This window comes from Astatotilapia calliptera, chromosome 5 (assembly GCF_964374335.1).
Source record: "Astatotilapia calliptera chromosome 5, fAstCal68.1, whole genome shotgun sequence".
Classification (NCBI taxonomy): Eukaryota; Metazoa; Chordata; class Actinopteri; order Cichliformes; family Cichlidae; genus Astatotilapia; species Astatotilapia calliptera.
This window is the reverse complement of record NC_137426.1, coordinates 29,014,160-29,042,121: the sequence shown is the minus strand read 5'-3', so window position 1 is coordinate 29,042,121 and position 27,962 is coordinate 29,014,160. Positions and strand designations below refer to the sequence as shown.

Sequence of the window (27,962 nt, the reverse complement as noted above, 5' to 3'; positions counted from 1 at the left end):
CTGGGTTACGGCTCAGACCGGATAATGACGTCACTGTGCTACGTGGAAAAGGAAGCAGCGAGCAAGCTAATGCTAGCATTGCTACAAGTTGTGAGCGACCAAAACAAACGATGACAACCAAGGAAAGTAGCCGTGAAATTTGGGATTAAACGTGAGAATGGTCTGAATTTGCGATGGTTGCAGAGTTCTGGGGATAACTGTATTCCTGCATGACTGACCTTTGGCGTGAAAGCGATTTTGAGGGCCAGCTTGTCAGTTTTCGATCCGAAACTATAGTGCATTGGTACTGTCCATATACACCAAAGGTATGCATTGCTAACTAGCTGTTTGGTAACTTGCTGTCATCAAAGCTTGGAGTGGACAGTCCGTTTTTTGACAGTGCAGATTATTCCCAACCAGTCGGCGTTGATTATATATCTATATAAAAAATGGAAAAACGGAAAAAATAAACGTATTCTTCTGCTGACGCTGAATTCGCTCTAACATCCGTGTTACAAATCCTGAACTTGGAGTTTGTTTGCTGTCTTGCCTTATAAGCAAAATGAGTTGGTTCAACGCATCTCACCTGTCCAGCTTCGCTAAACAAGCTTTAACATCAGCTCAGAAGTCAATCGACCGAGTTCTGGACATCAAAGAGGAGGACCAGTGGGATGGTACAACTGTAATGCCCCACCACGGTAAGTAATTAATGTAATATAGCGTGTTAACAGCTAATGTTGATGTATGTAAATGATATGCAAATGTAAAATTAGAAGCTAAAGCTATCGAAAGACTTGACATAAATAATCTTTCTCAGCAGATGTCACATTACCTGGAAAGCTTTCATTAAGTGGAGGCTGGGGGTTGACACAGTGGGAAGCACCCACCGAGGAAAAGACCATCACACCACCCCCTTCATCGGAAGCCATCACTACTCCCGTCACTCGTACTGTTGTGGATGAATCCGAAAATTTTTTCAGTGCCTTTTTGTCACCTGGAGATTCACAGGCTGTCACCAAAACTCAGGTTGTGTCAGTACCCCCTACTAAGTCTCAAAGGCGGCCTCAAGAGAAAGAAAAGCAAATCAAAGAGGCTGTTGTCCAAAAAGATGTGGAGAGTCAAATGTCATTCGTGGTTGAGGATCCTCAATCTGGACCTGCTGATAAGATCCATGAGAGTCAGAAAGCTGGTGAGATCCAGGTGGTGGAGATCAAGCCCTCACCAGCAGACACTGTCCTCCTGCAGCCAGTTTCTCCTGTTTCCTCTTCCAGTGATCTTCCTTGTGACTCTGACAGTAAAGCAAGCAGTGTGAAAACAGATGCTGACTCAGTAGTTTCTGTTGACTCAAAAGCAGAGCAGTCACACACTTCAATAGAACACCAACCAGAGAAGGATACCACAGATTCCCCTCAACCTAAGAGTGCTGCCCCTTCTGATCCGTCACCTCCCGTATCCACTAAGGAAGTACTCCTAGAGCATAAAGACTCAAAGACAGAGGATCGTCAGAATGATACACCCTCTCCTCCAGTTAGTGCTTTCTCCTCAGGAACCTCAACCACCAGTGACATTGAAGTGCTTGACCATGAGAGTGTGCTGAGCGAGAGCTCAGCCAGCTCTAGACAAGAAACCGGTGAAGGAAAGACTGGCCTTCACCTAATGCAGGGCTCCTTCCAGCTTCTCACTGCCTCCACATGTGGAGATTTTCCTAGACTAGAAGACTACCCAAAACTCACAGAGAGCTGTGGTTCCTCCTCAGATGCATTTGAGCGTATTGATTCCTTTAGCGTGCAGTCACTGGATAGCCGGAGCGTCAGTGAGGTCAACTCGGATGACGAAATCCCTGGCAGTCGGACTCTAGCATCCGTCACTGCGGGTCCTGCCCCTTTAACAGTGCAACAAGCTGAATGTCAGAAGCAGGAAGGTGGAGAGGCAGCAAAGGTAGATGAGAAGGAAGAAGATGACGAGGAGGGATTCACTGAAACAATGCGGGAGCAGTCGCTGGATGAGATGGAGGAAAGCGGACGAAGTGCGACACCTGTGAATAGCGAGCAGCCCGAAGACTTGACAGAGCAGGAGGCTAATCTCACACTGTCTGATGCCACCGCTGCAGCTGAAGAACAGATCACTCCACCAATCACTGCAGAAATGAAAAGTGCCTCAACTGTCCAGATACTGGAGCTTCAGAAGGTAACCAAATGCTGTCTGCATCTGGTCCTGTCATTTGAAAAGATTGTTTATGCAATGCACATACTGCCAGATCTAGTTGGAAAAAGTCCATATTGCTTCTAAAATCCATTGAATACAACCTGCAAAATGGTTACTGCTCAAAGAAGGGTAGGTTTTTATCTGTAACTGAAAAGTAATGTATAACTGATGAAGTGGCAAATGAGTCACATTTAAAAATAATAAATTTACAAAAAACATTTTTAGCATAGTTTTTCTCCTCCATATGCAAGAAAGGGAGAAATTGCTTTGTTAGATTGTCATGTCACAGCATCATGACAGCTTGTGAACTGTACAGCGCTTGATCTTCAGCGCATTTAGTGTGACTTTAGGTACTTTGTTTTTTCTGTTTAAGATTATTTTAAAGCTTCTTTTTAATCAGCAATTTTGTTGAATATTTGCTTAAGAAAGGACTAAATCGTTTACTTGGTTGTATTAAAAGTAGTCATGGATTTATTTTCAGTGAATTGAGTAACAGTGCTTATAATCTAAGTAATGTTTCTCTTTATCCATAAATATGTATTTACCTGACAAATTGGAATCTTTATTGATAAACTTTAAGAATTTCGCTTCTTGTTAAACAGAACCAAATGATTTCTTTTGCGACATTTTTAGAATCTTCTGTAAATACAGAGCATGTTGTGGTCACGTTATAGGTTATTGATGAGCTATCAGGGCGCCTTGAGAAGAGAGAGTCTCAGCTGCTGGCAGTTAGCAAAGACAAGGCCACACTGGAGGAGGAGTGTGACAATCTGAAAGAGTGAGTATGAGGCAGACACCTGGTTCACAAAGGAAGTGTAAACAGTCTTGCCAGGAGTGCTGGTCTTCCGGATATGTAGGTGAGATGAAATGTCACCAGCATAATGCCACTGTGCAAACACTGAGCAAGCAAGGGGAGAATAAGTCAATCTGATTTAATGAAATGGATTTCTAAATTGGCATGACAGTACTGTAAGAGTCTGCTAAGAATTTCAAATCCTTTACTTAAAAATTAAGTGACTCTGAATTGTCATACTAATCTACTAGTATGGATTTTTAAACGCTGGCTTGGTCTTGAGGTTGTCTTTCAAAATGAGCTTTTAAACTAATGAGGTCTTTCATCCTCCAGTGAAGTGATAGGTCTGAAGGAGGAGAGCTCCACTGTTCAGTCCCTGAAGGAAGAGTTCACCCAGCGTATAGCAGAGGCAGAAAGGAAGGCTCAGCTGGCCTGCAAAGAGAGAGACATAGCTAAGAAGGTAATGCTAAGAGCTCTTAGTCTGTGACTTGTTAACTTATGATTAACAAAATAAATGAAAGGTGCTGACCTTTCATGTATTTCTCCTACCACAATTACTTCTAGATGGACAATTAAAATTTTACATGTCCAAAATTTTTGTGGCAAAGATTTTATTTTATTCTTTTGGTGCTGTAGGAGATAAAGGGTTTGCGAGAGGAGCTTTCCACAAGACTAAACGCCAGTGATACAATGGAGATCATCAAGGAGAAGGAGGAGCAGATCAGAGGTCTGCTGGAAGAGGGTAAGACTTGTTTACGGAACATGTTTTTTTTCCACCGCAACCAACAGATGGCATAATCAACACTTGGTAGGACAGTAGCTCTTACTTGTTAGGTTATTACTGATTAAATGGTAAATGGTCTGTATTTATTTAGCGCTTTACTAGTCCCTAAGGACCCCAAAGCGCTTTACATATCCAGTCATCCACCCATTCACACACACACATTTTAGCCACAGCCACCCTGGGGCGCACTGACAGAGGCGAGGCTGTCTGACACTGGCGCCACTGGGCCCTCTGACCACCACCAGTAGGCAACGGGTGAAGTGTCTTGCCCAAGGACACAATGACCGAGACTGTCCAAACCGGGGCTCGGACCGGCAACCTTCCGATTACAAGGCGAACTCCCAACTCTTGAGCCACGATCGCCCCACTTAGCATCACATATCGGCTTTGTTAAAGTGTCTGAGTAGGTTTTTATTTTTCTCACTTTTAGGTGAAAAGCTGTCCAAACAGCAGCTACAGCACAGCAACATCATCAAGAAACTGCGTGTGAAGGAGAAGGAGAGTGACACAAAGATCACCAAACAACAAAAGAAAATCAAGGATCAAGAGGAAGAGCTGAGACAGCTCCAGCAGGTAGGGATTTGGGATGTGTTCAATACTACACTTGAATAAAAGTTCATACCCAACTGTTATTTAAAGCATTTTAGTTTTAAGGCAGTTTAGTTTGAGTTTTTGTGTTTAATTTCATTTTCCTGGATCAACTTATTTTGTTCTCTCTTCCTTCCCTCACCTTTAACCGATCACGGCTTCCAGTTCTTCCTGTTAAGAGGGAGTTTTTTCTTTTCACTGTCGCCAAGTGCGTGTTCATATAGGGTTCATCTGATAGTCGCTATTATTTTAGGGTATTTTACTAGAGATGGACCGATCCGATATTACGTATCGGTATCGGTCCGATACTGACCTAAATTATTGGATCAGATATCGGAGAGAAATAAAAAATGTAAACTGATCCATTAAATATCAAAAAAGCACCTCACAAAACTTGCGACACAGCGTAACTTGGCTCATAACGGTAGCACGTCGGAGCAGTGTGCGTCACGTGATAGTGCTGCTGTGTGTATTTGTAGCCAAACCGTCATTTCATCTCCGAGGAAGTGATCCCAGAGAGAAGTAAAGCAAATGTGTAAGTTCATCTCTGAATGTTTGTAAAGCATTCCCGCGTTAAGCTTAACAACATATGGACCAACTGCCTCTTCTCTCTTCCTCCCTCTCCTGCTGCTACTTCAATCATGAAACTGATCAATGATCAGCTGATCGGCTTTTCTGTCGCGAGTCCGTCTCTCTTCTTTGTTTTTGGCCCACTTCGCGCCAGAAAGAGGAAACCAGCAGCTGAACAACAGCAGCACGTTTCAGCTTGATAATCTGTTGTTAGAATTTATTTATTATTACTTTCTACACCAGGATCTTTTTCTACGTAGCTGACGACTGGTAACTGTGCAGGAGCCGATCTAGCAAAGTTTAGCCAGGGGGGCCGATAGGGCATTAACAGGGAAAAGGGGGCACAAAGACATACTTTTCTTTCTTATTCTCATTTAAAATGTTGAGCTTTTAATAAATAATTATCCGAATCTTACACCCAAAGTTTTAATCTGATGTAGAATATATAGAAGTCCATTACTGTATATAGTAACTATTAAGTCTAATATACCCTAGTAAGCTATACTACTTTTTCCTTTGGGAAGATACCATCTGTGCAGTCTGCAGTTCTGTTGAAGAAAGATGTTGAATCTATTTAATTATTGTAGAAAATGTTTTTATTTCTGTGCATTTTTTTCTTCACACTGCATCAAATTAAAGTTGATTACGTCGATTAAGCATCACGAGGTGGAGGGTGTTTCCCTATTTTTTTTTTTTGCTGGGAGTTTGCAACCCTATTAGTTAGGTTGCTTAATACTTCTGCTAAGTACTCTTTAAAATACCAGAATAGGAAGGATGGAGTAGGTTTAAGGTTATTAGATTGATCAGTTTTGCTGAACTATGAAATATTTTGGGTGCAGTGTATTTTTTACATACAGGTATATCAGAATAGCTTTAGTGTTTGTTTTTGTAACTTGAGTATGAACTTATACAAAAAGCTGCAAGATATTAAAAAAACGTTTTATTGATTAAAAAACACTATATCGGATTCATATCAGTATCGGCAGATATCCAAATTTGTGATATCGGTATCGGACATAAAAAAGTGGTATCGTGCCATCTCTAGTATTTACCTTACAATGTAAAGTGCCTTGAGGTTACTGTTGTGATTTGGGGGTTTATATATGCAATTTAATTTAATTTACAATAATTTTTAAGAAAATGTTATCATAATTTTTAATTAAAAACATAATATTAATATTATTAATTCTTTGTTTTCAGTGTTTAGTGGTTAAATCTTATGTTGGAAGAATCAAAAGGTACCTGTTAATTAGTTTATAATTAAGCTGAACTTGCTCGTAATTGTGCTGATTGGGAGCGTTTTTATTCTTCAGCTCTCATTTTATGGGGATTCATTTGGTTTTATTACAAGAGGGGTTTACTTTTATTGCATGTTTTGGCATGTCCTTTCAGTAATGGTACTAGATGGGGCTTGTTTTAAAAATGAAAGTAATTCCAAAATGCTTTCAAGCTCTCAACAGCCTCCTCTGCCCTGTTTTAAATGAAAAAGCCCCTTGAATCATACTCTTGAGACTGTGGAAAATAAAAATGTCACTTTCCAAAATGATGAGTAAATGCACACCTTAAGAACACTGTTACATTTGCTTACACTGTTAAACAATGCTGCTCATACTAGTTTTCTCAGTTTGTTATGGTAGTGTGGATTATGGCTTCAACATGGTCACGTGTAACGTATGGTATGTCAAGCCAAAGTCTTATACTTTGTTTTCTTGCAGGAGATCTAAAGAAAACAATGTTGTAAATCATGGCATTTACTAGTCATTTATTACTGGTAAATGTAACATGATAAAGTCACTTTTTCTCAGTTGTTTTTTTTTCTCAAACACATTTGTATCTCATTTGCCCATCCAGTGTAGACAATTATTGATATTTACTTCAACTATAAAATGATCATGGTTTCCTGTTATGTGCAGGTTCTAGATGGAAAGGAGGAGGTGGAGAAACAGCACAGAGAGAACATCAAGAAGCTGAATGGTGTGGTGGAGCGCCAGGAGAAGGAACTGAGCAGGCTGCAGTCAGACACTGAGGAGCTGCAGGAGAAAAACAGGAGCCTCGAGGCTGCTCTGGACAACTCTTATAAGTAAGCAAACTAACCTCATAAGCTTGCAACATGACAAATTCTTTGCAGATCCTAAATGGTCACTGTATTCGTAAAGACATTCATATGTTAACCAGAGCTATTAGAGTGCACTCATCCATGTTGTTTTCTTTTTGCAAAGTTTTTTCTCTCCCTATGTTTCCCTTGATACTATTTCCTCATTGCCATATTTACACTGTGAAGACACAAATTTTGGCCAAAAGCCAAAAACTAATTTGTGTGAGTCAGGCTGATTAAATGTTTTACAACCACGAGTTGAACTTTGATATGTATTTTAAAACAGAACAAGCCATGTGGTTGTTTTTCCACATGCCTTTCATTTAAAGTGACAATTCATGGCCATGCTCGTTCCATGTACACTAAGGCTACGTTCACACTGCAGGTGTTAATGCTCAATTCCGATTTTTTGATCAAATCCGATTTTTTGTCTGCTTGTTCACAATACAAATAAAATGTGACAGCAAACGCTCTCTAGTGTGAACGGTCAAAGCGGCCCGAATGCTCAAAAGAAGACGTCACACACAACGCGCTCTGTTTATACCCAGACCAAATAGTATTGTTTGACTGATGGCCCTTAATATAAAGACTTCGGACTTTACGTTTCCCAATTTTTGTTTTAAGTTATTTTATTTACATAATAATGTAGATAACCTAATAATTATCCTTATTGCTGTTTTAGAGGAGCGGTGCTTCAAAGGATAGCTGCAGATTTCTGTCAGAATCTGCAGATTATACAGTACAAATAACATGCTCACGTTTCTCCAACGTTGTCTTCCGAACAGTTTCACTAACATCTACGCTTGATGGCCAGGAAGCGTTTGCAATGTCTTCTCCGGAGCTGATAATTGGCGTCTGTCTTGTGTCAGTGACGCAAAAGACAGATTTAATGTGACATGACCGTTCACACAGCAGTCGCTTTCTAAAACATCGGATATGTATCGGATTCAGTACCACATACGAAAGTGACCCAGCTCTGATTTGAAAATATCGGATTTGTGCCGTTCACACTGTCATACCATGATCGGATATGGGTCGCATAGGGTCAAAGAAATCGGATTCGATGCGCTTTCACCTGCAGTGTGAACGTAGCCGAAGGCATCTCATTATTATATTACCTTAGAGCCGGGACCACTCTAAATAAATATACATAGATACATGTGCTGATTGTAATATTTATGGAAAGTCACAGTGATGATGGTCTTCTTCAATATCTCTGTTAGGGAGCTAGCAGAACTACACAAGGTAAATGCCAGCAGAGCCAGTGAGGCTGAAGAGGTGGCTCTGAGCAGGGAGACTCAGGCCAGAGAACAGCTGAGTCTGGCTCTGGAGAAGGCTCAGGAGGAGGCCAAGATACAACAGGAAGCTCTAGCAAACCAGGTAACACTGGGCCACACACTAAATATATAAAACACATGTGATAAACATCAACTATAAGATACTGGTGCAATTTAAAAAAAAAATAGTTAACTCAACATTATATTGTTGTCTAATGCTGTGTACAGGTGGCTGACCTGAGGCTGGCACTGCAGAGAGCAGAGCAACAGCAGGCCAGGAAAGAAGATTATTTGAGAGAGGAGATCAGTGAACTTCAACAGGTAGCATACTATTTCCAACTAAATTATCTCAATAGACGAAAAATACATTTTGATAGAAGAAAATAATTTTACAACAATTTCGTGGTACATGTACAATGACAGTAAAGAGCTCATCTTTTTTTAAATATAGCAACAGAATTCTTTTTTTAATGCATGCCATCATTTCTTGTCTTCTGTCAGAGACTTCAGGATGCAGAAACTAGGAACCAGGAGCTCAGCCAGAGCGTTACCTCTACCACGCGACCTTTACTGCGACAAATTGAAAACCTACAGGCCTCACTGGGTGGTCAAACGGCCTCGTGGGAAAAACTTGAGAAGAATATCTCTGACAGGCTTGGTGAGACTTAGGGATTTAAGCTTTTACACCATGTCTGTGTAAAACAAACAGCAAATTACAGTATCGTAGAAAGTGGGGAATAAAAGCTTGATTTGTTTTTGCACCCCCTCTAAACAGCGGATGCCCAGGCGCAGCTAGCCATTGCTGTGGAGAAAGAGCGATCAGCAACAGAAGAACTGTTGTCCATTAAGTCCCAGTTAGCCTCTCTGGAATCCCAGAATTCCTTGCTTCAGCAGGAGAAAGCCAGGCTTCTGGCACAGCTGGATGCTGAGAAAAACAAGAGGGAGAAATTGGAAGATGAGAGCAGCAGGTAATAAATTTAAAAAAACCAACCAAACAAACTGGAGTCTACAGGGTTAAGTGCTCATGTAGATCATCCCCATCATCATGTATACCGCGTTTACTGTATGTGGCTTATATGTGGAGTTAAAGTAAACATATGTGTGGTTAGTTTGTTTGATAATTATCAATTTTTGCCGTTTGGTTGTTGGTGGCTTTTCTTTGCTTTGCACAAAAAAAAGTGTTAGTGTGACTGTCAAAAATGGGATTGTTCTCCACGTTGTCAGAGAGGCTTTGTGTAGAACTTAGAGCCTGACTTTGAATTTCATTTGTCTTTTTTCGCTGTGGTTTTTCTTATTGGTTCCAAAAACCTGCTTTGAAACATCAGTTAACAACACAAAGAGTTTGAGCAGCACAATGAAATGCTGCATTTATTGCATTAGTTGCTCTGAATGAAATGAAATCTCTTTGGTTGTGGTTTTATGTTGTGCCAATAGAAAAATATTCTGTGTCAAGATTAATGGTGAAAAACATCTTACAGTCTCTGCTAGGCTTTGTTTGTAGATTGCAGTTTGGTTTTGTTCTTTCATATGTATGTGAAAAGAAATGAGTAGCTCGGGTTTTTCTCAGTGAGACAGGAAAACTGAGTCACAGTAGTCTCGCTTGTAATGCTAATCCTTCCTGGAGTGCTTTTGTTTTTCAACAAAGCCATTTGTGACTATGAAGCTGAGGCCCCTCAACACCCACTCATGTGTCAGCACGTGGTTTCAGTGGCAGACTGTTTTCTTTGATGAGGAAAGCAGAGGGTGTGGTGGGGCCAGTGGCGCAATGGATAACGCGTCTGACTACGGATCAGAAGATTCTAGGTTCGACTCCTGGCTGGCTCGTCACTGTTTTTGGTCTTTTAACAAAAAACAAGTTGTTGGAAATATAAATACATTAGATATAAACCTTTTTTTTTTCTCCCTGAGGAACCATGTAGAAAAGTAGAAAAGTAATCCTTTATATCACACAGTTAGGCTTTCATTTGTAGCATTTCACAGATGTATTGCACTGTTTTTATTGCTGTTTAATTTTTTTTGGTGACTTCTTGCTCATTTTATCAATGTAGGGATCGTGTTGAATTGGAAAACCTGCAAGGAGAACACAATCGAACGTTAGAGGAAACAAAGAAAGAAAAGGTACCAAAAAAGCTATTTTCTACTTATGATGTTGTCCTGTATGAAAATGATTTCTCATGGGCATCTTTTTTTTTGCTCCTTCTACCAGTTACTGCTGACTAATCAGTTAGAGATGGAGAAGATGAAGGTAGAGCAAGAAAAGAAGAAATGCTATTTGGCACAGGAAGCACTCAAGGAAAAGGTTTGAGAGAATCTCTTATGTGTTGTTTTTTTTTCCTTTTCTTTTCTGTTTTGACTTCATTCAGTCATGACTTCATTATTTCAATTGTGTCCTATCAGGAGCGAAAAGCCACGACACAATCAGTTGGAGAGGCCCTAGCATCATCTACACCCTCCTTGTCTCGCTCCAGCTCGATGAGTGGGGCAGACAATGGGCTGCACACTTCTGTTCTTTCACAGGTGCATTCTACTTTTCTCATAGAGGTAGTTAGGAATATGATAAAAAAGGTTAAGCTCTGTAAACTGAAGATGAGTTTTTAAATGCTGTGATGTCCTTTTGTACATTATTTTTCTCCTTCTTCTTAATCCATCTGCAGGATGACTCTTTAGACCATTCACTGGGCACTATGACTATGTCCATGTCGATGAGTGGGACCAACCTGTATGAGGCGGCCAGACTGTCTGGAGGCTCCAGCATCATAGAAAACCTCCAGTCTCAACTCAAACTGAGAGAAGGAGAGATAGCACAGCTGCAGGTAATGTCGAATTAAAATTTTAGTGATTAGGCTGTTGCTTCTGCTATCAGCAAATGCACGCAGTTATTTGTACTGCACCTCACCTTTTTGTCCTTTTCTTTTTCTCCCCTTTTTAGCTTGAGATCGCTAATCTGGAGAGGAGACGATCTGTGATGGCACAGGAGCTGGTTCGACTCACAAATCAAAACGATGAGATGGAGGAGAAGGTGACAGAGATCCCCAAGTTGAAAGTTCAGCTGAAGGTACAAGGCTGTACAGCGCAGGGAATTAATGTTATACATTTTCCATGCTGCCAGATGTCAAAACTTGAATTGAATCATATTTCCTCTTGAGAGGGCTTATTTGCAGAGTGTCTTCTGATTATTGTGGCTGTGCATTTCAGGATCTGGAGCAGAGGCATAACACCATTCTGCAGATGTATGGAGAAAAGGCTGAAGAAGCAGAGGAGCTGAGACTGGACCTTGAAGATGTAAAGAATATGTACAAAACCCAAATCGATGAATTGCTGAAGAACCAGAAATAAACCAGTTTCCTTTACGTGTTATTTTGGGGCACGAATCAGCTGACAATATCAACAATAAATGCATTCACAAGAAACAATGAGGTAGAACTTTTAAGTTGAATCACTGTGTAAGAAGGAAATTCATTCATATTTGTTATTTTGTTTTAATTGATTATCATATGCTTTATTTAAGTGTCAATATTGGAATTGTGCAAAGCATACAATGAATACAGAATCAGTATGTGAAGAATTGTCGACGTTGACTTGACTCGTCCATCTGGAATCTTTGGGAGTTTGCTTTCAAAATTTCTTGTGATTGAACCTTTAACATAGTATTGTATAGTTTAAATTGTATGAGCTGGTGAAGGTTTTTTCACTATATGAATTCATCCAACATTTCTTTATAATCAGAAAGGTTTAAGATATATATAAAATGTATTGTACAGAGAAATTTATGTATTGTTCTTAACACCTTACAGATCACAAAGTGTGGTGTAGGCCTGAGTAGTCTTTGAGTGAAATCCTGAAGATTGGATTTCAAACTTTATACATATGTAAATTAATATACATTTATTAGGTTAGTAAAAAGTAAGTTGGTTCTTTATTGTTAAATCACACAGAAGATCGAATTTTCATTGCATTCAAATAAAACACTACATCTCAGTGCAACACAACAATAAATCTGTTCTGAACAATTCTATGTGTCTCTTTCACTTTTTGGCAAGACTAAAACTTAAAAAAATGACTGATACAAATGACTAATGCCATATTGTAACACCTAGAATGTGAGATGATATTCTGAAACTGAGTGGCCTTAGTTACATTTGAATAATATTCTGTAAGAGACAAAGCACATTAACAAGTTTGCACTGAATATTTGTGTTTTATTATTAAACTGAATGATGTATTTTGTAATAACGTGGAGTGTGGAGAGCGTTATAGTGCCGTTTACTATCAGAAAACTGCGGTGGACAGCGCCACCCTATGGCCGAATGTTCGTATTACATGCCGGTGTAAGGTTTCCGGTGTTATGGCGACCGCCGGTCACTGCATCGCTTCAATCTGGGGAAAGCAGACTGCATTCAGGTAAACTGTCTCTCATATAAACTTATAGCAATCTTTTATAGGCAACCACTGATAAGGGTCTCGTTTCTTTTAAAGGTTTTGTTTCTCGGAAATGTAAAAACATTTTTCTTGCTCCTTTTCTTGTACTGCCTCTTTAGTCTATCTTAAAATTAACGTTAAGGGGGCTCCTTGTCTTTGTCAAGAACTTAAAGGCTAGATGTTAGCCTCTGCATAGTATACTTCAGTTACCGGTCAGCCTCAGTTCGTATTTTCCTTTTTTTTTTTTATCCACAGACGAAGAAACGTTTAAGTAATGCGTTATAATCACAACAACTCCTCAATCTCATCTCACGTGCCTGTTAGGTCACTATTGACGGTCGCGACGTAGAGGTAAAGTTTAGTTAACTTGCTAATTGACCGGAAGCTAGCTAAAACTTAAGAATTAATTAAACGCTCTAAAAACGAAGTTTTCATGCGCTCGGAGAGCTCCTGCACGTCAGAAACTCGAGGAAATGAAGCCAGATTTCTCAAGGGCTTTTTTAAAACTACTCCTTTTAAAGATTTAAAATATACCTAACCATAATCGTAAAAAATAGATACAATTCGTCGGTGACGTGTTTTAGGCTTACTTGTGTTCCACAGGTATTACTGAGTTTGATCAATATATGCTTAGCCGGTGCTTTGATGTAGCGCTCTTAATTTCATGTCTCCAGTTACATCAGTACCACCGCCTTAACGTCACACACATTTAAGCTTTACCTAACTGTGTCAACGTTACCACCAGGAGAATATGCAATTAATGACCGATAACGTTAACCTTCACCACCTATTGTTACCAAATGTGCAGCATAAGGCAGTTTCCTCGTTTCCTTCCCTTCATTTGAATGTGAAACTGTGTGGGAGCCATTTGTTATACAGCACAATGTGGTATCTGCTTTAAGAAAGGTCACACTGTACTATTCAATCATCAGTCAATGGTATTGGGACGAAGGCTCCAGGCTGTGCAAGAACATGCATACTTTTGACAAAATAGCATTGATCATGCAAATTTGGCTGTTGTGTAAATACCAGGTACTGCACTGGCTACCTGCATATTAGGTCACATTATTACCAGTGAATATTTCTCATTTGGCCCTGCAGCCTCAGTTGTGCTTACTAACGGAGAAAGGTCACTAACACTAACAAAAACAAAAAAACAAAAAACGTTTCCTTTTGTGAAGCTTAGATCTGCCCAGAGCTACACTCCCATGCACTTGCTTGTACCCACATGCTTGTATACTCCAGTGTTAAGTTTTACCCATTGCAAGTCTGAGTCTGTTTCTCTGCCTCTTGCCTTTTCACAGTGTGCGGTGAAGGGAAGCATCTATTTCGCATGTCTGTGTAATTCTGACTATGCTGCTCCTGGTAGCACTGAGCATAGTTTTTTCACCCTTTGTGGTAATCACTGAGACGCCTGAAAACCCACACCACAAACCACCAACACCAACTCTCAACTACAGCACGATCTCCCTGCCACCAGAGCACGTACCCTATTTCCTGAACAACAACAAGAGGGTCGCCAAGCGATGCCGCCTGGACCCGCTCTGCCCTTTTAAAGTAAGATATGAACTTGGTTGGAGTTAATGTTTGTTCTTTACTTTACTTTCAGAATACGGTAAAAAATATAACAGGTAACCTTGTTAACTTATGACTCACATGAAAATGGTTAATTAATTATTTTGCCTGTGAGTATAGGCATCATGCGAGCTATTTCCTTGTGATCCACACAGTAGTAATTTTGAAATACAGGATTTCTGTGCATTGGTTTAATGGATATTGTTTTCCTGAACTCAGAAAGAAGAAACTTAACAGTTTATTTTGCTTTGTCTGTGCTTCTTTACAAGAGAGAGACTCCTCTAAATAGAAGCAGCTGAATTAAAAGCTTGTTAAAATCGTATTTTGGTGAAACTGCAAACTTTCCACGTGGTTTTTGTAAGACTTAAGTGAATAAAGTTAATTCTGTTAATTCAAAATAACTACACAACTAAGTGCCTGGGGCCATTGCTTCTAGACAGACTTTGCATCAGCTTAGTTAGGTTAGTTAGGTAAATGGATTAGCAGATAATCCATCACCACTGCTGTGTCTTTCACATTGCATATTACATTCTGTTTCTAATGGATTTTCTAAAAGAAAGATAAGATTTAATGTAACTTTTCTTTATTTCTTTCTCTCTCACACCCTCTCTCTCCTACATACACACACAACACTGCTTATATTAATTTGTATTTTGACAACAGGATGCACTCCAGGATCTGTCTTTTTGTTGGGGTTATGAGAAGAACTGTGATCCAGAGAAACGCTTCAGCTATCCTATGTGCACCAAAGCTGACTCTGGATGGTACTGTCCCTCACATCATATTCAGTGAAATTACCAAAATTATTGTTGTGATTTTTAAATTAAGAAATTTTGGATTTACTGAGTTGCAGTGTATGTAATTTTCCACAGTATAAGTGGTTTCATGCAAAGTGTGCGTCATCGATGGTGTAATGGTTGTGCTTTTGGTGATTTGTCTGAATCTGTCAGGGCCCGTTCACTGGATGCCGCCCAGGAACTTTTCTGGAAGCAGGCTGATTTCGGCTACGTCAAAGAGCGCCTCTCTGAGCTCAAAACACTCTGCAAGGCTACCCGGCCAGTAAGTCTGCTCATTTCCTTAGTTCCCACACGCCTTTGAGTCAACAGGAAGAAACAACAGGTAGAAATAGACGCAGTATTCAACAGGAGTCCACAGACAATGAGCCTAAAATAATTTCAAGTTCAAAAGCAGTGGTATAGAGAGAACCTAGTAAAGAGGCCACTCTCATGGCCTTTAAGGTCCACATTTTGCTGGTCACCTGAATACTAAATATTTATGAATTTGCATTTCAAGGGGGACTCCTCATTAAAGTGTTGTAGTCACATTAGATTCTGCAAGGCTACAAATCTTTACCTGGACTTACGAAAGCCACGCAGAAGTCATGAGAGGTCAGTGCAATTTGAAAATACAGTTTTTATTTTTATTTTTTTAAACATCAATGAGTATGCTTTGAAAGTCAACTGTGTTTATGCTGCAGGTACAAAGAGGACTTCATTCAGACAGGAGAGATTGGTGGACACTGCAAACTCATCAAGGAAGCACTTGTTGGAGAGGGCGACCACAAAAGCCCCTTGCAGTCTTGGTGAGGCAGGACAGATACATTCACATGAATCCTACACTTAGCAATCAAACTACAATGAATGGCTTCTGTTGAAATCTTGAGCTTGTGTTAATAATCTTCCGGAGCCACTGTTAACAAAAGAAAGCTGGATGTTTGTCCCACTGATTTCCTTGATTTACAAATATAAAAGACAATGTCAAATACTGAAACACATCCACAAATAGGGATGGGTATCGTTTAGGTTTTATCCGATACCGGTGCCAAATCGGTACTTTTGAAACGGTGCCGGTGCTCAAACGGTGCTCAAACCGGTGCTTAAAGAATGGAGAACACAAAATTGGTCCAAAAACCTCTCATGTTCAGCTGGTTTTTTGTAAAAAGATAACAATGTTAGCCTTTTCTGCAGCTATGGGGCATATATGGTATCACTCTTGGCTGGAAGCAGTGCTTAAACAATGGAAAAAACACAAACTTTATCCAAAAACCTCTCATGTTTAACCGTTTCCCTCTTTTTCTTTGGTCATTTTAGCCTTTTTGGCCAGGGTGAAGGGAGTATCTGCCATCAAACAAGAAGACAGCCACATGTAGCTATGATGATGTTTGCTAGTTCACCTTACGTGCATTAATGTAATAACGTGGTTAGCCTACTCAACGTAAATTACACACGAACAACATTAAGCTACTCACGCAGAGAAGAACGGCTGCTGCTGCCATCATCATCCGTCATCATTTCTGCTACACTGGCAGGGCTAGGGGCCAGGACTCTATTCTTCGGGTTTTTGGGGATGTTGCTAACTCCGGGTCCGATAACAGGCAACCCACCCGCAGTAGATGCGCTCGGTGTGAGGTCTCGCAGCAAGCTATCAAATACGGCGCATTTCTTGGCTTTTAAAAAAAAGCCCGCTATGCGTCGCCAGGTGTTTCACCGGATTTGAGGTGTTACCTCCTTTGACAGTATCACAGTATCAGCTTAAAGCACTTGTTGCAGGCTGCTGAGTTTGCATCTTTTGCTGTGAAGTACAGCCAGACTTTTGACCGCTTCACCTTGGGCATTTTTAATCTGTAGCTCTGCTCTAAAAGAACGTACGTACCTGGACCCGCCTACTATCCTCGGAAACGTAAAATGATTGGCTAGAAGTGTATCACAGCTCAGGGAAAAAAAGCACCGAAATAAAGCACCGAAATGTGCGCTGCTTTTCGGTCTGGTTACTACCGTTTAAGTCAGAACCGGTGTGGAATGTATACGCTCTTAAACATTGTACAAATTTGGTCAGAGAACAAACTTTGACCTCACCTGACCTTTTGATTTTCTTGGCGGGGGGCCAGTGGCGCAATGGATAACGCGTCTGACTATGGATCAGAAAATTCTAGGTTCGACTCCTGGCTAGCTCGAAGTGTCTGCTTGCTTTTGCCCATGTTGGGAGCAATGTTGTCAGTTTCGGAGGGTGAAAACCACCGAGGCACAGCATTTTCAGACAGTGCATCTGAGCTCCTCTGATACTCCTAAAACCATAAGGGATCACCAAAGGTTTTCCTTCAGCCAGAGCTTGTCCTTCGTCTCGCTCAGTTCCCCCGTAGCGTTCTTTGGGTACCTTCCTAGGTTTAACAAATATCCAGCTAGAATGATCACATTTACTCACAGCAGCCAATCTCATGGTGTTCCCTCTGTCTTATAGCGTCCTGATGACATCTAGGTCGTGCTAGGTTGTGGATGATGAGAGTCAAACCTTAAGTACTGTATGCGTTGGCTTACACTACGCAATGACTTTCAAATGTCCCCTATTACTGATGGCAATTTCCCAGTCTAAGAAAGCTAGCGTGTCATTTTTCATATCCTTCCTGGTGAACTTGATGTGTTTTTGCACCACCTTAATGTCATCTGTGATTGGTTTTACATCCCGAAATTTGACTTTCACCCAGGCGTCATCCACATATTTGAACCAGTGGTGTTCGAGGACAGGATGACTTAGCAGTCTTTGTTTCCCACTTCCTGCTTATAAGAGTTAGCCACAATGGGTTAAACTGGGGAATTCATGGTGCACCCACACACTCACACTTTGTTGGTGTTGAGGGTGGTCCTGTTGGTGAGGGTGGGGTCATCCTGTAAGCTCTTGTGAACTAGCACCACTTCTTCGGTAGCTGTAAGACAACGGAAGAGAGTTCTACCATTGTAAGTGACCGTAGTGTCCTCTGCCTACATAACGATATGGCTGACCTTCTTCATGAAATCCATAGCGTTCTGAGGATGGCGTTTCCAGCTGCCTACCGACGGCTTGAGGACCGAAGCCAAAAGCCTTTCGATATTGTATGTAGCACAGTTGATCGTGCAGACAATGGGTCTTTAAATTACCTCCTGTTTATACAACTTAGGCAAACAACAGAGACTTGCTGTAGCTTCCAGACAAAATCTTTGCTCACTTGTCCACATCCTTGGTGTTTGTCTCTTTAACTGGCCTTGGAGGACCCGCTCTGTCGCATGCCAATGTGTCTTGTGCACAGTAAGTAGTTGAGCCTGCCTCTACTCCCTGGTCTTAGGCTATTTATGCAGTGTTAGACAGCATGAAAAGTATGACTGAATTCACTTCTCAGTGAATTCAATCACCTTTGAAGCTTTTTGTCATCTAGAAGAGTTGCAAGTCTTTTTGGGCCCAGCTCCTCTTTTGGTTTTAAAACATGGTAGGTAAATCAATGTTTCTCACCAGTTCGTTTAGCATCTGATTCTGTGGCTTTGGGAAGATTTTAGTAGCTTGGAGGCCTTAAACAGATGATGTCATTTGCAGACTTTTAGGAGTAATCCCAGCCTGTTTAGGTCTGAGGCTAAATCTCAAGCGGTTCCTGTAGTCTGCCATCTTACATGCCACCTGCTTATACTCACGTAGCAGCTTCAGGCAGTCCTTGCCAAAGGGAGGCAAAATGTCTGGATGGATGTTCAACCAACCGCGTAAGGAAATCCGACAAGGTTGATTGTGCTCACCTGGAAACTGGAAACAGTATAAACAGAATCAACATTGTGGGATTTTTCTTACCTGGATGTTTTGAGCCTGCATCAAGAGATTTTGCTTTCTGGAATATTTTGAAGGATTATCTTTGAATTCTGCAGGCGATCGAAGTGTGACCTGACCTCACCTGCCCTTTCAGGGATCGTTGTAGGTGGGCCAGTGGCGCAATGGATAACGCGTCTGACTACGGATCAGAAGATTCTAGGTTCGACTCCTGGCTGGTTCGCAGTGCGTGCTTTTTTTTCGTGTTGGAATGGATACGCTCTTAAATATTGTACAAATTTGGTCAGAGAACAAACTTTGACCTCACCTGACCTCTTGATTTTCTTGGCGGGGGGCCAGTGGCGCAATGGATAACGCATCTGACTACGGATCAGAAGATTCTAGGTTCGACTCCTGGCTGGCTCGAAGTGTCTGCTTGCTTTTGTGCATATTGGGAGCAATGCTGTCAGTTTCGGAGGGTGAAAACCACCGAGGCACAGCGTTTTCAGACAGTGCATCTGAGCTCCTCTGATACTCCTAAAACCATAAGGGATCACCAAAGGTTTTCCTTCAGCCAGAGCTTGTCCTTCGTCTCGCTCAGTTCCCCCGTAGCGTTCTTTGGGTACCTTCCTAGGTTTAACAAATATCCAGCTAGAATGATCACATTTACTCACAGCAGCCAATCTCATGGTGTTCCCTCTGTCTTATAGCGTCCTGATGACATCTAGGTCGTGCTAGGTTGTGGATGATGAGAGTCAAACCTTAAGTACTGTAAGTACTGTATGCGTTGGCTTACACTACGCAATGACTTTCAAATGTCCCCTATTACTGATGGCAATTTCCCAGTCTAAGAAAGCTAGCGTGTCATTTTTCATATCCTTCCTGGTGAACCTGATGTGTTTTTGCACCACCTTAATGTCATCTGTGATTGGTTTTACATCCCGAAATTTGACTTTCACCCAGGCGTCATCCACATATTTGAACCAGTGGTGTTCGAGGACAGGATGACTTAGCAGTCTTTGTTTCCCACTTCCTGCTTATAAGAGTTAGCCACAATGGGTTAAACTGGGGAATTCATGGTGCACCCACACACTCACACTTTGTTGGTGTTGAGGGTGGTCCTGTTGGTGAGGGTGGGGTCATCCTGTAAGCTCTTGTGAACTAGCACCACTTCTTCGGTAGCTGTAAGACAACGGAAGAGAGTTCTACCATTGTAAGTGACCGTAGTGTCCTCTGCCTACATAACGATATGGCTGACCTTCTTCATGAAATCCATAGCGTTCTGAGGATGGCGTTTCCAGCTGCCTACCGACGGCTTGAGGACCGAAGCCAAAAGCCTTTCGATATTGTATGTAGCACAGTTGATCGTGCAGACAATGGGTCTTTAAATTACCTCCTGTTTATACAACTTAGGCAAACAACAGAGACTTGCTGTAGCTTCCAGACAAAATCTTTGCTCACTTGTCCACATCCTTGGTGTTTGTCTCTTTAACTGGCCTTGGAGGACCCGCTCTGTCGCATGCCAATGTGTCTTGTGCACAGTAAGTAGTTGAGCCTGCCTCTACTCCCTGGTCTTAGGCTATTTATGCAGTGTTAGACAGCATGAAAAGTATGACTGAATTCACTTCTCAGTGAATTCAATCACCTTTGAAGCTTTTTGTCATCTAGAAGAGTTGCAAGTCTTTTTGGGCCCAGCTCCTCTTTTGGTTTTAAAACATGGTAGGTAAATCAATGTTTCTCACCAGTTCGTTTAGCATCTGATTCTGTGGCTTTGGGAAGATTTTAGTAGCTTGGAGGCCTTAAACAGATGATGTCATTTGCAGACTTTTAGGAGTAATCCCAGCCTGTTTAGGTCTGAGGCTAAATCTCAAGCGGTTCCTGTAGTCTGCCATCTTACATGCCACCTGCTTATACTCACGTAGCAGCTTCAGGCAGTCCTTGCCAAAGGGAGGCAAAATGTCTGGATGGATGTTCAACCAACCGCGTAAGGAAATCCGACAAAGTTGATTGTGCTCACCTGGAAAGTAGAAACAGTATAAACAGAATCAACATTGTGGGATTTTTCTTACCTGGATGTTTTGAGCCTGCATCAAGAGATTTTGCTTTCTGGAATATTTTGAAGGATTATCTTTGAATTCTGCAGGCGATCGAAGTGTGACCTGACCTCACCTGCCCTTTCAGGGATCATTGTAGGGGGGCCAGTGGCGCAATGGATAACGCGTCTGACTACGGATCAGAAGATTCTAGGTTCGACTCCTGGCTGGCTCGCAACGCGTGCTTTTTTTTCGTGTTGGAATGGATATGCTCTTAAATATTGTACAAATTTGGTCAGAGAACAAACTTTGACCTCACCTGACCTCTTGATTTTCTTGGCAGGGGGCCAGTGGCGCAATGGATAACGCATCTGACTACGGATCAGAAGATTCTAGGTTCGACTCCTGGCTGGCTCGCAACGCATGCTTTTTTTTTCGTGTTGGAATGGATACGCTCTTAAATATTGTACAAATTTGGTCAGAGAACAAACTTTGACCTCACCTGACCTCTTGATTTTCTTGGCGGGGGGCCAGTGGCGCAGTGGATAACGCATCTGACTACGGATCAGAAGATTCTATGTTCGACTCCTGGCTGGCTCGAAGTGTCTGCTTGCTTTTGTGCATATTGGGAGCAATGCTGTCAGTTTCGGAGGGTGAAAACCACCGAGGCACAGCGTTTTCAGACAGTGCATCTGAGCTCCTCTGATATTCCTAAAACCATAAGGGATCACCAAAGGTTTTCCTTCAGCCAGAGCTTGTCCTTCGTCTCGCTCAGTTCCCCCGTAGCGTTCTTTGGGTACCTTCCAAGGTTTAACAAATATCCAGCTAGAATGATCACATTTACTCACAGCAGCCAATCTCATGGTGTTCCCTCTGTATTATAGCGTCCTGATGACATCTAGGTCGTGCTAGGTTGTGGATGATGAGAGTCAAACCTTAAGTACTGTATGCGTTGGCTTACACTATGCAATGACTTTCAAATGTCCCCTATTACTGATGGCAATTTCCCAGTCTAAGAAAGCTAGCGTGTCATTTTTCATATCCTTCCTGGTGAACCTGATGTGTTTTTGCACCACCTTAATGTCATCTGTGATTGGTTTTACATCCCGAAATTTGACTTTCACCCAGGCGTCATCCACATATTTGAACCAGTGGTGTTCGAGGACAGGATGACTTAGCAGTCTTTGTTTCCCACTTCCTGCTTATAAGAGTTAGCCACAATGGGTTAAACTGGGGAATTCATGGTGCACCCACACACTCACACTTTGTTGGTGTTGAGGGTGGTCCTGTTGGTGAGGGTGGGGTCATCCTGTAAGCTCTTGTGAACTAGCACCACTTCTTCGGTAGCTGTAAGACAACGGAAGAGAGTTCTACCATTGTAAGTGACCGTAGTGTCCTCTGCCTACATAACGATATGGCTGACCTTCTTCATGAAATCCATAGCGTTCTGAGGATGGCGTTTCCAGCTGCCTACCGACGGCTTGAGGACCGAAGCCAAAAGCCTTTCGATATTGTATGTAGCACAGTTGATCGTGCAGACAATGGGTCTTTAAATTACCTCCTGTTTATACAACTTAGGCAAACAACAGAGACTTGCTGTAGCTTCCAGACAAAATCTTTGCTCACTTGTCCACATCCTTGGTGTTTGTCTCTTTAACTGGCCTTGGAGGACCCGCTCTGTCGCATGCCAATGTGTCTTGTGCACAGTAAGTAGATGAGCCTGCCTCTACTCCCTGGTCTTAGGCTATTTATGCAGTGTTAGACAGCATGAAAAGTATGACTGAATTCACTTCTCAGTGAATTCAATCACCTTTGAAGCTTTTTGTCATCTAGAAGAGTTGCAAGTCTTTTTGGGCCCAGCTCCTCTTTTGGTTTTAAAACATGGTAGGTAAATCAATGTTTCTCACCAGTTCGTTTAGCATCTGATTCTGTGGCTTTGGGAAGATTTTAGTAGCTTGGAGGCCTTAAACAGATGATGTCATTTGCAGACTTTTAGGAGTAATCCCAGCCTGTTTAGGTCTGAGGCTAAATCTCAAGCGGTTCCTGTAGTCTGCCATCTTACATGCCACCTGCTTATACTCACGTAGCAGCTTCAGGCAGTCCTTGCCAAAGGGAGGCAAAATGTCTGGATGGATGTTCAACCAACCGCGTAAGGAAATCCGACAAAGTTGATTGTGCTCACCTGGAAACTAGAAACAGTATAAACAGAATCAACATTGTGGGATTTTTCTTACCTGGATGTTTTGAGCCTGCATCAAGAGATTTTGCTTTCTGGAATATTTTGAAGGATTATCTTTGAATTCTGCAGGCGATCGAAGTGTGACCTGACCTCACCTGCCCTTTCAGGGATCGTTGTAGGTGGGCCAGTGGCGCAATGGATAACGCGTCTGACTACGGATCAGAAGATTCTAGGTTCGACTCCTGGCTGGTTCGCAGTGCGTGCTTTTTTTTCGTGTTGGAATGGATACGCTCTTAAATATTGTACAAATTTGGTCAGAGAACAAACTTTGACCTCACCTGACCTCTTGATTTTCTTGGTGGGGGGCCAGTGGCGCAATGGATAACGCATCTGACTACGGATCAGAAGATTCTAGGTTCGACTCCTGGCTGGCTCGAAGTGTCTGCTTGCTTTTGTGCATATTGGGAGCAATGCTGTCAGTTTCGGAGGGTGAAAACCACCGAGGCACAGCGTTTTCAGACAGTGCATCTGAGCTCCTCTGATACTCCTAAAACCATAAGGGATCACCAAAGGTTTTCCTTCAGCCAGAGCTTGTCCTTCGTCTCGCTCAGTTCCCCCGTAGCGTTCTTTGGGTACCTTCCTAGGTTTAACAAATATCCAGCTAGAATGATCACATTTACTCACAGCAGCCAATCTCATGGTGTTCCCTCTGTCTTATAGCGTCCTGATGACATCTAGGTCGTGCTAGGTTGTGGATGATGAGAGTCAAACCTTAAGTACTGTAAGTACTGTATGCGTTGGCTTACACTACGCAATGACTTTCAAATGTCCCCTATTACTGATGGCAATTTCCCAGTCTAAGAAAGCTAGCGTGTCATTTTTCATATCCTTCCTGGTGAACCTGATGTGTTTTTGCACCACCTTAATGTCATCTGTGATTGGTTTTACATCCCGAAATTTGACTTTCACCCAGGCGTCATCCACATATTTGAACCAGTGGTGTTCGAGGACAGGATGACTTAGCAGTCTTTGTTTCCCACTTCCTGCTTATAAGAGTTAGCCACAATGGGTTAAACTGGGGAATTCATGGTGCACCCACACACTCACACTTTGTTGGTGTTGAGGGTGGTCCTGTTGGTGAGTGTGGGGTCATCCTGTAAGCTCTTGTGAACTAGCACCACTTCTCCGGTAGCTGTAAGACAACGGAAGAGAGTTCTACCATTGTAAGTGACCGTAGTGTCCTCTGCCTACATAACGATATGGCTGACCTTCTTCATGAAATCCATAGCGTTCTGAGGATGGCGTTTCCAGCTGCCTACCGACGGCTTGAGGACCGAAGCCAAAAGCCTTTTGATATTGTATGTAGCACAGTTGATCGTGCAGACAATGGGTCTTTAAATTACCTCCTGTTTATACAACTTAGGCAAACAACAGAGACTTGCTGTAGCTTCCAGACAAAATCTTTGCTCACTTGTCCACATCCTTGGTGTTTGTCTCTTTAACTGGCCTTGGAGGACCCGCTCTGTCGCATGCCAATGTGTCTTGTGCACAGTAAGTAGATGAGCCCGCCTCTACTCCCTGGTCTTAGGCTATTTATGCAGTGTTAGACAGCATGAAAAGTATGACTGAATTCACTTCTCAGTGAATTCAATCACCTTTGAAGCTTTTTGTCATCTAGAAGAGTTGCAAGTCTTTTTGGGCCCAGCTCCTCTTTTGGTTTTAAAACATGGTAGGTAAATCAATGTTTCTCACCAGTTCGTTTAGCATCTGATTCTGTGGCTTTGGGAAGATTTTAGTAGCTTGGAGGCCTTAAACAGATGATGTCATTTGCAGACTTTTAGGAGTAATCCCAGCCTGTTTAGGTCTGAGGCTAAATCTCAAGCGGTTCCTGTAGTCTGCCATCTTACATGCCACCTGCTTATACTCACGTAGCAGCTTCAGGCAGTCCTTGCCAAAGGGAGGCAAAATGTCTGGATGGATGTTCAACCAACCGCGTAAGGAAATCCGACAAAGTTGATTGTGCTCACCTGGAAACTAGAAACAGTATAAACAGAATCAACATTGTGGGATTTTTCTTACCTGGATGTTTTGAGCCTGCATCAAGAGATTTTTCTTTCTGGAATATTTTGAAGGATTATCTTTGAATTCTGCAGGCGATCGAAGTGTGACCTGACCTCACCTGCCCTTTCAGGGATCGTTGTAGGTGGGCCAGTGGCGCAATGGATAACGCATCTGACTACGGATCAGAAGATTCTAGGTTCGACTCCTGGCTGGCTCGAAGTGTCTGCTTGCTTTTGTGCATATTGGGAGCAATGCTGTCAGTTTCGGAGGGTGAAAACCACCGAGGCACAGCGTTTTCAGACAGTGCATCTGAGCTCCTCTGATACTCCTAAAACCATAAGGGATCACCAAAGGTTTTCCTTCAGCCAGAGCTTGTCCTTCGTCTCGCTCAGTTCCCCCGTAGCGTTCTTTGGGTACCTTCCAAGGTTTAACAAATATCCAGCTAGAATGATCACATTTACTCACAGCAGCCAATCTCATGGTGTTCCCTCTGTCTTATAGCGTCCTGATGACATCTAGGTCGTGCTAGGTTGTGGATGATGAGAGTCAAACCTTAAGTACTGTATGCGTTGGCTTACACTACGCAATGACTTTCAAATGTCCCCTATTACTGATGGCAATTTCCCAGTCTAAGAAAGCTAGCGTGTCATTTTTCATATCCTTCCTGGTGAACCTGATGTGTTTTTGCACCACCTTAATGTCATCTGTGATTGGTTTTACATCCCGAAATTTGACTTTCACCCAGGCGTCATCCACATATCTGAACCAGTGGTGTTCGAGGACAGGATGACTTAGCAGTCTTTGTTTCCCACTTCCTGCTTATAAGAGTTAGCCACAATGGGTTAAACTGGGGAATTCATGGTGCACCCACACACTCACACTTTGTTGGTGTTGAGGGTGGTCCTGTTGGTGAGGGTGGGGTCATCCTGTAAGCTCTTATGAACTAGCACCACTTCTTCGGTAGCTGTAAGACAACGGAAGAGAGTTCTACCATTGTAAGTGACCGTAGTGTCCTCTGCCTACATAACGATATGGCTGACCTTCTTCATGAAATCCATAGCGTTCTGAGGATGGCGTTTCCAGCTGCCTACCGACGGCTTGAGGACCGAAGCCAAAAGCCTTTCGATATTGTATGTAGCACAGTTGATCGTGCAGACAATGGGTCTTTAAATTACCTCCTGTTTATACAACTTAGGCAAACAACAGAGACTTGCTGTAGCTTCCAGACAAAATCTTTGCTCACTTGTCCACATCCTTGGTGTTTGTCTCTTTAACTGGCCTTGGAGGACCCGCTCTGTCGCATGCCAATGTGTCTTGTGCACAGTAAGTAGATGAGCCTGCCTCTACTCCCTGGTCTTAGGCTATTTATGCAGTGTTAGACAGCATGAAAAGTATGACTGAATTCACTTCTCAGTGAATTCAATCACCTTTGAAGCTTTTTGTCATCTAGAAGAGTTGCAAGTCTTTTTGGGCCCAGCTCCTCTTTTGGTTTTAAAACATGGTAGGTAAATCAATGTTTCTCACCAGTTCGTTTAGCATCTGATTCTGTGGCTTTGGGAAGATTTTAGTAGCTTGGAGGCCTTAAACAGATGATGTCATTTGCAGACTTTTAGGAGTAATCCCAGCCTGTTTAGGTCTGAGGCTAAATCTCAAGCAGTTCCTGTAGTCTGCCATCTTACATGCCACCTGCTTATACTCACGTAGCAGCTTCAGGCAGTCCTTGCCAAAGGGAGGCAAAATGTCTGGATGGATGTTCAACCAACCGCGTAAGGAAATCTGACAAGGTTGATTGTGCTCACCTGGAAACTGGAAACAGTATAAACAGAATCAACATTGTGGGATTTTTCTTACCTGGATGTTTTGAGCCTGCATCAAGAGATTTTGCTTTCTGGAATATTTTGAAGGATTATCTTTGAATTCTGCAGGCGATCGAAGTGTGACCTGACCTCACCTGACCTCACCTGCCCTTTCAGGGATCGTTGTAGGTGGGCCAGTGGCGCAATGGATAACGCGTCTGACTACGGATCAGAAGATTCTAGGTTCGACTCCTGGCTGGTTCGCAGTGCGTGCTTTTTTTTCGTGTTGGAATGGATACGCTCTTAAATATTGTACAAATTTGGTCAGAGAACAAACTTTGACCTCACCTGACCTCTTGATTTTCTTGGCGGGGGGCCAGTGGCGCAATGGATAACGCATCTGACTACGGATCAGAAGATTCTAGGTTCGACTCCTGGCTGGCTCGAAGTGTCTGCTTGCTTTTGTGCATATTGGGAGCAATGCTGTCAGTTTCGGAGGGTGAAAACCACCGAGGCACAGCGTTTTCAGACAGTGCATCTGAGCTCCTCTGATATTCCTAAAACCATAAGGGATCACCAAAGGTTTTCCTTCAGCCAGAGCTTGTCCTTCGTCTCGCTCAGTTCCCCCGTAGCGTTCTTTGGGTACCTTCCTAGGTTTAACAAATATCCAGCTAGAATGATCACATTTACTCACAGCAGCCAATCTCATGGTGTTCCCTCTGTCTTATAGCGTCCTGATGACATCTAGGTCGTGCTAGGTTGTGGATGATGAGAGTCAAACCTTAAGTACTGTAAGTACTGTATGCGTTGGCTTACACTACGCAATGACTTTCAAATGTCCCCTATTACTGATGGCAATTTCCCAGTCTAAGAAAGCTAGCGTGTCATTTTTCATATCCTTCCTGGTGAACCTGATGTGTTTTTGCACCACCTTAATGTCATCTGTGATTGGTTTTACATCCCGAAATTTGACTTTCACCCAGGCGTCATCCACATATTTGAACCAGTGGTGTTCGAGGACAGGATGACTTAGCAGTCTTTGTTTCCCACTTCCTGCTTATAAGAG

The 27,962-nt window shown here is 42.3% G+C and overlaps 2 protein-coding genes and 11 non-coding genes across 14 annotated transcripts in view; all 13 read left to right on the top strand.

Annotated features, from left to right (window-relative positions):
• The first annotated feature begins 54 nt into the window (after positions 1-54).
• tmf1 (TATA element modulatory factor 1) lies at positions 55-12,301 on the top strand. 2 transcript variants are annotated; one of them, XM_026168683.2, is made up of 17 exons: positions 55-677; positions 800-2,166; positions 2,859-2,962; positions 3,311-3,437; positions 3,614-3,719; positions 4,192-4,334; positions 6,833-6,999; positions 8,238-8,394; positions 8,520-8,612; positions 8,793-8,949; positions 9,067-9,259; positions 10,340-10,409; positions 10,498-10,590; positions 10,689-10,808; positions 10,946-11,104; positions 11,221-11,346; positions 11,487-12,301. In XM_026168683.2, the coding sequence occupies exons 1-17, from the start codon at positions 542-544 to the stop codon at positions 11,625-11,627; spliced, it is 3,459 nt and encodes a 1,152-aa protein (XP_026024468.2). In that variant the 5' UTR covers positions 55-541; the 3' UTR covers positions 11,628-12,301. The 2 variants fall into 2 exon arrangements, with proteins under 2 accessions (XP_026024468.2, XP_026024467.2); XM_026168682.2 differs by having other exon boundaries at positions 404-677; positions 797-2,166.
• On the top strand, positions 10,043-10,115 carry trnar-acg (transfer RNA arginine (anticodon ACG)). The gene has a single exon. It is a non-coding gene; the product is annotated as a tRNA-Arg (tRNA).
• Positions 12,302-12,577: 276 nt separating the features above from the next.
• The window catches only part of eogt (EGF domain-specific O-linked N-acetylglucosamine (GlcNAc) transferase), a 42,208-nt gene continuing 26,823 nt past the window's right edge, over positions 12,578-27,962 (top strand). The window contains exons 1-6 of the mRNA XM_026168681.2: positions 12,578-12,692; positions 14,015-14,267; positions 14,949-15,049; positions 15,236-15,344; positions 15,579-15,673; positions 15,763-15,867. Of these exons, the coding sequence (XP_026024466.1) occupies positions 14,064-14,267; positions 14,949-15,049; positions 15,236-15,344; positions 15,579-15,673; positions 15,763-15,867 (614 nt within the window). The 5' untranslated portion in view covers positions 12,578-12,692; positions 14,015-14,063. The remainder of the gene's footprint in view (positions 12,693-14,014; positions 14,268-14,948; positions 15,050-15,235; positions 15,345-15,578; positions 15,674-15,762; positions 15,868-27,962) is intronic.
• On the top strand, positions 18,999-19,071 carry trnar-acg (transfer RNA arginine (anticodon ACG)). The gene has a single exon. It is a non-coding gene; the product is annotated as a tRNA-Arg (tRNA).
• Positions 19,181-19,253, top strand: trnar-acg (transfer RNA arginine (anticodon ACG)). Its single transcript has one exon. It is a non-coding gene; the product is annotated as a tRNA-Arg (tRNA).
• trnar-acg (transfer RNA arginine (anticodon ACG)) lies at positions 21,023-21,095 on the top strand. Its single transcript has one exon. It is a non-coding gene; the product is annotated as a tRNA-Arg (tRNA).
• Positions 21,205-21,277, top strand: trnar-acg (transfer RNA arginine (anticodon ACG)). The gene has a single exon. It is a non-coding gene; the product is annotated as a tRNA-Arg (tRNA).
• trnar-acg (transfer RNA arginine (anticodon ACG)) lies at positions 21,388-21,460 on the top strand. The gene has a single exon. It is a non-coding gene; the product is annotated as a tRNA-Arg (tRNA).
• Positions 23,221-23,293, top strand: trnar-acg (transfer RNA arginine (anticodon ACG)). Its single transcript has one exon. It is a non-coding gene; the product is annotated as a tRNA-Arg (tRNA).
• trnar-acg (transfer RNA arginine (anticodon ACG)) lies at positions 23,403-23,475 on the top strand. Its single transcript has one exon. It is a non-coding gene; the product is annotated as a tRNA-Arg (tRNA).
• trnar-acg (transfer RNA arginine (anticodon ACG)) lies at positions 25,245-25,317 on the top strand. Its single transcript has one exon. It is a non-coding gene; the product is annotated as a tRNA-Arg (tRNA).
• Positions 27,088-27,160, top strand: trnar-acg (transfer RNA arginine (anticodon ACG)). The gene has a single exon. It is a non-coding gene; the product is annotated as a tRNA-Arg (tRNA).
• trnar-acg (transfer RNA arginine (anticodon ACG)) lies at positions 27,270-27,342 on the top strand. Its single transcript has one exon. It is a non-coding gene; the product is annotated as a tRNA-Arg (tRNA).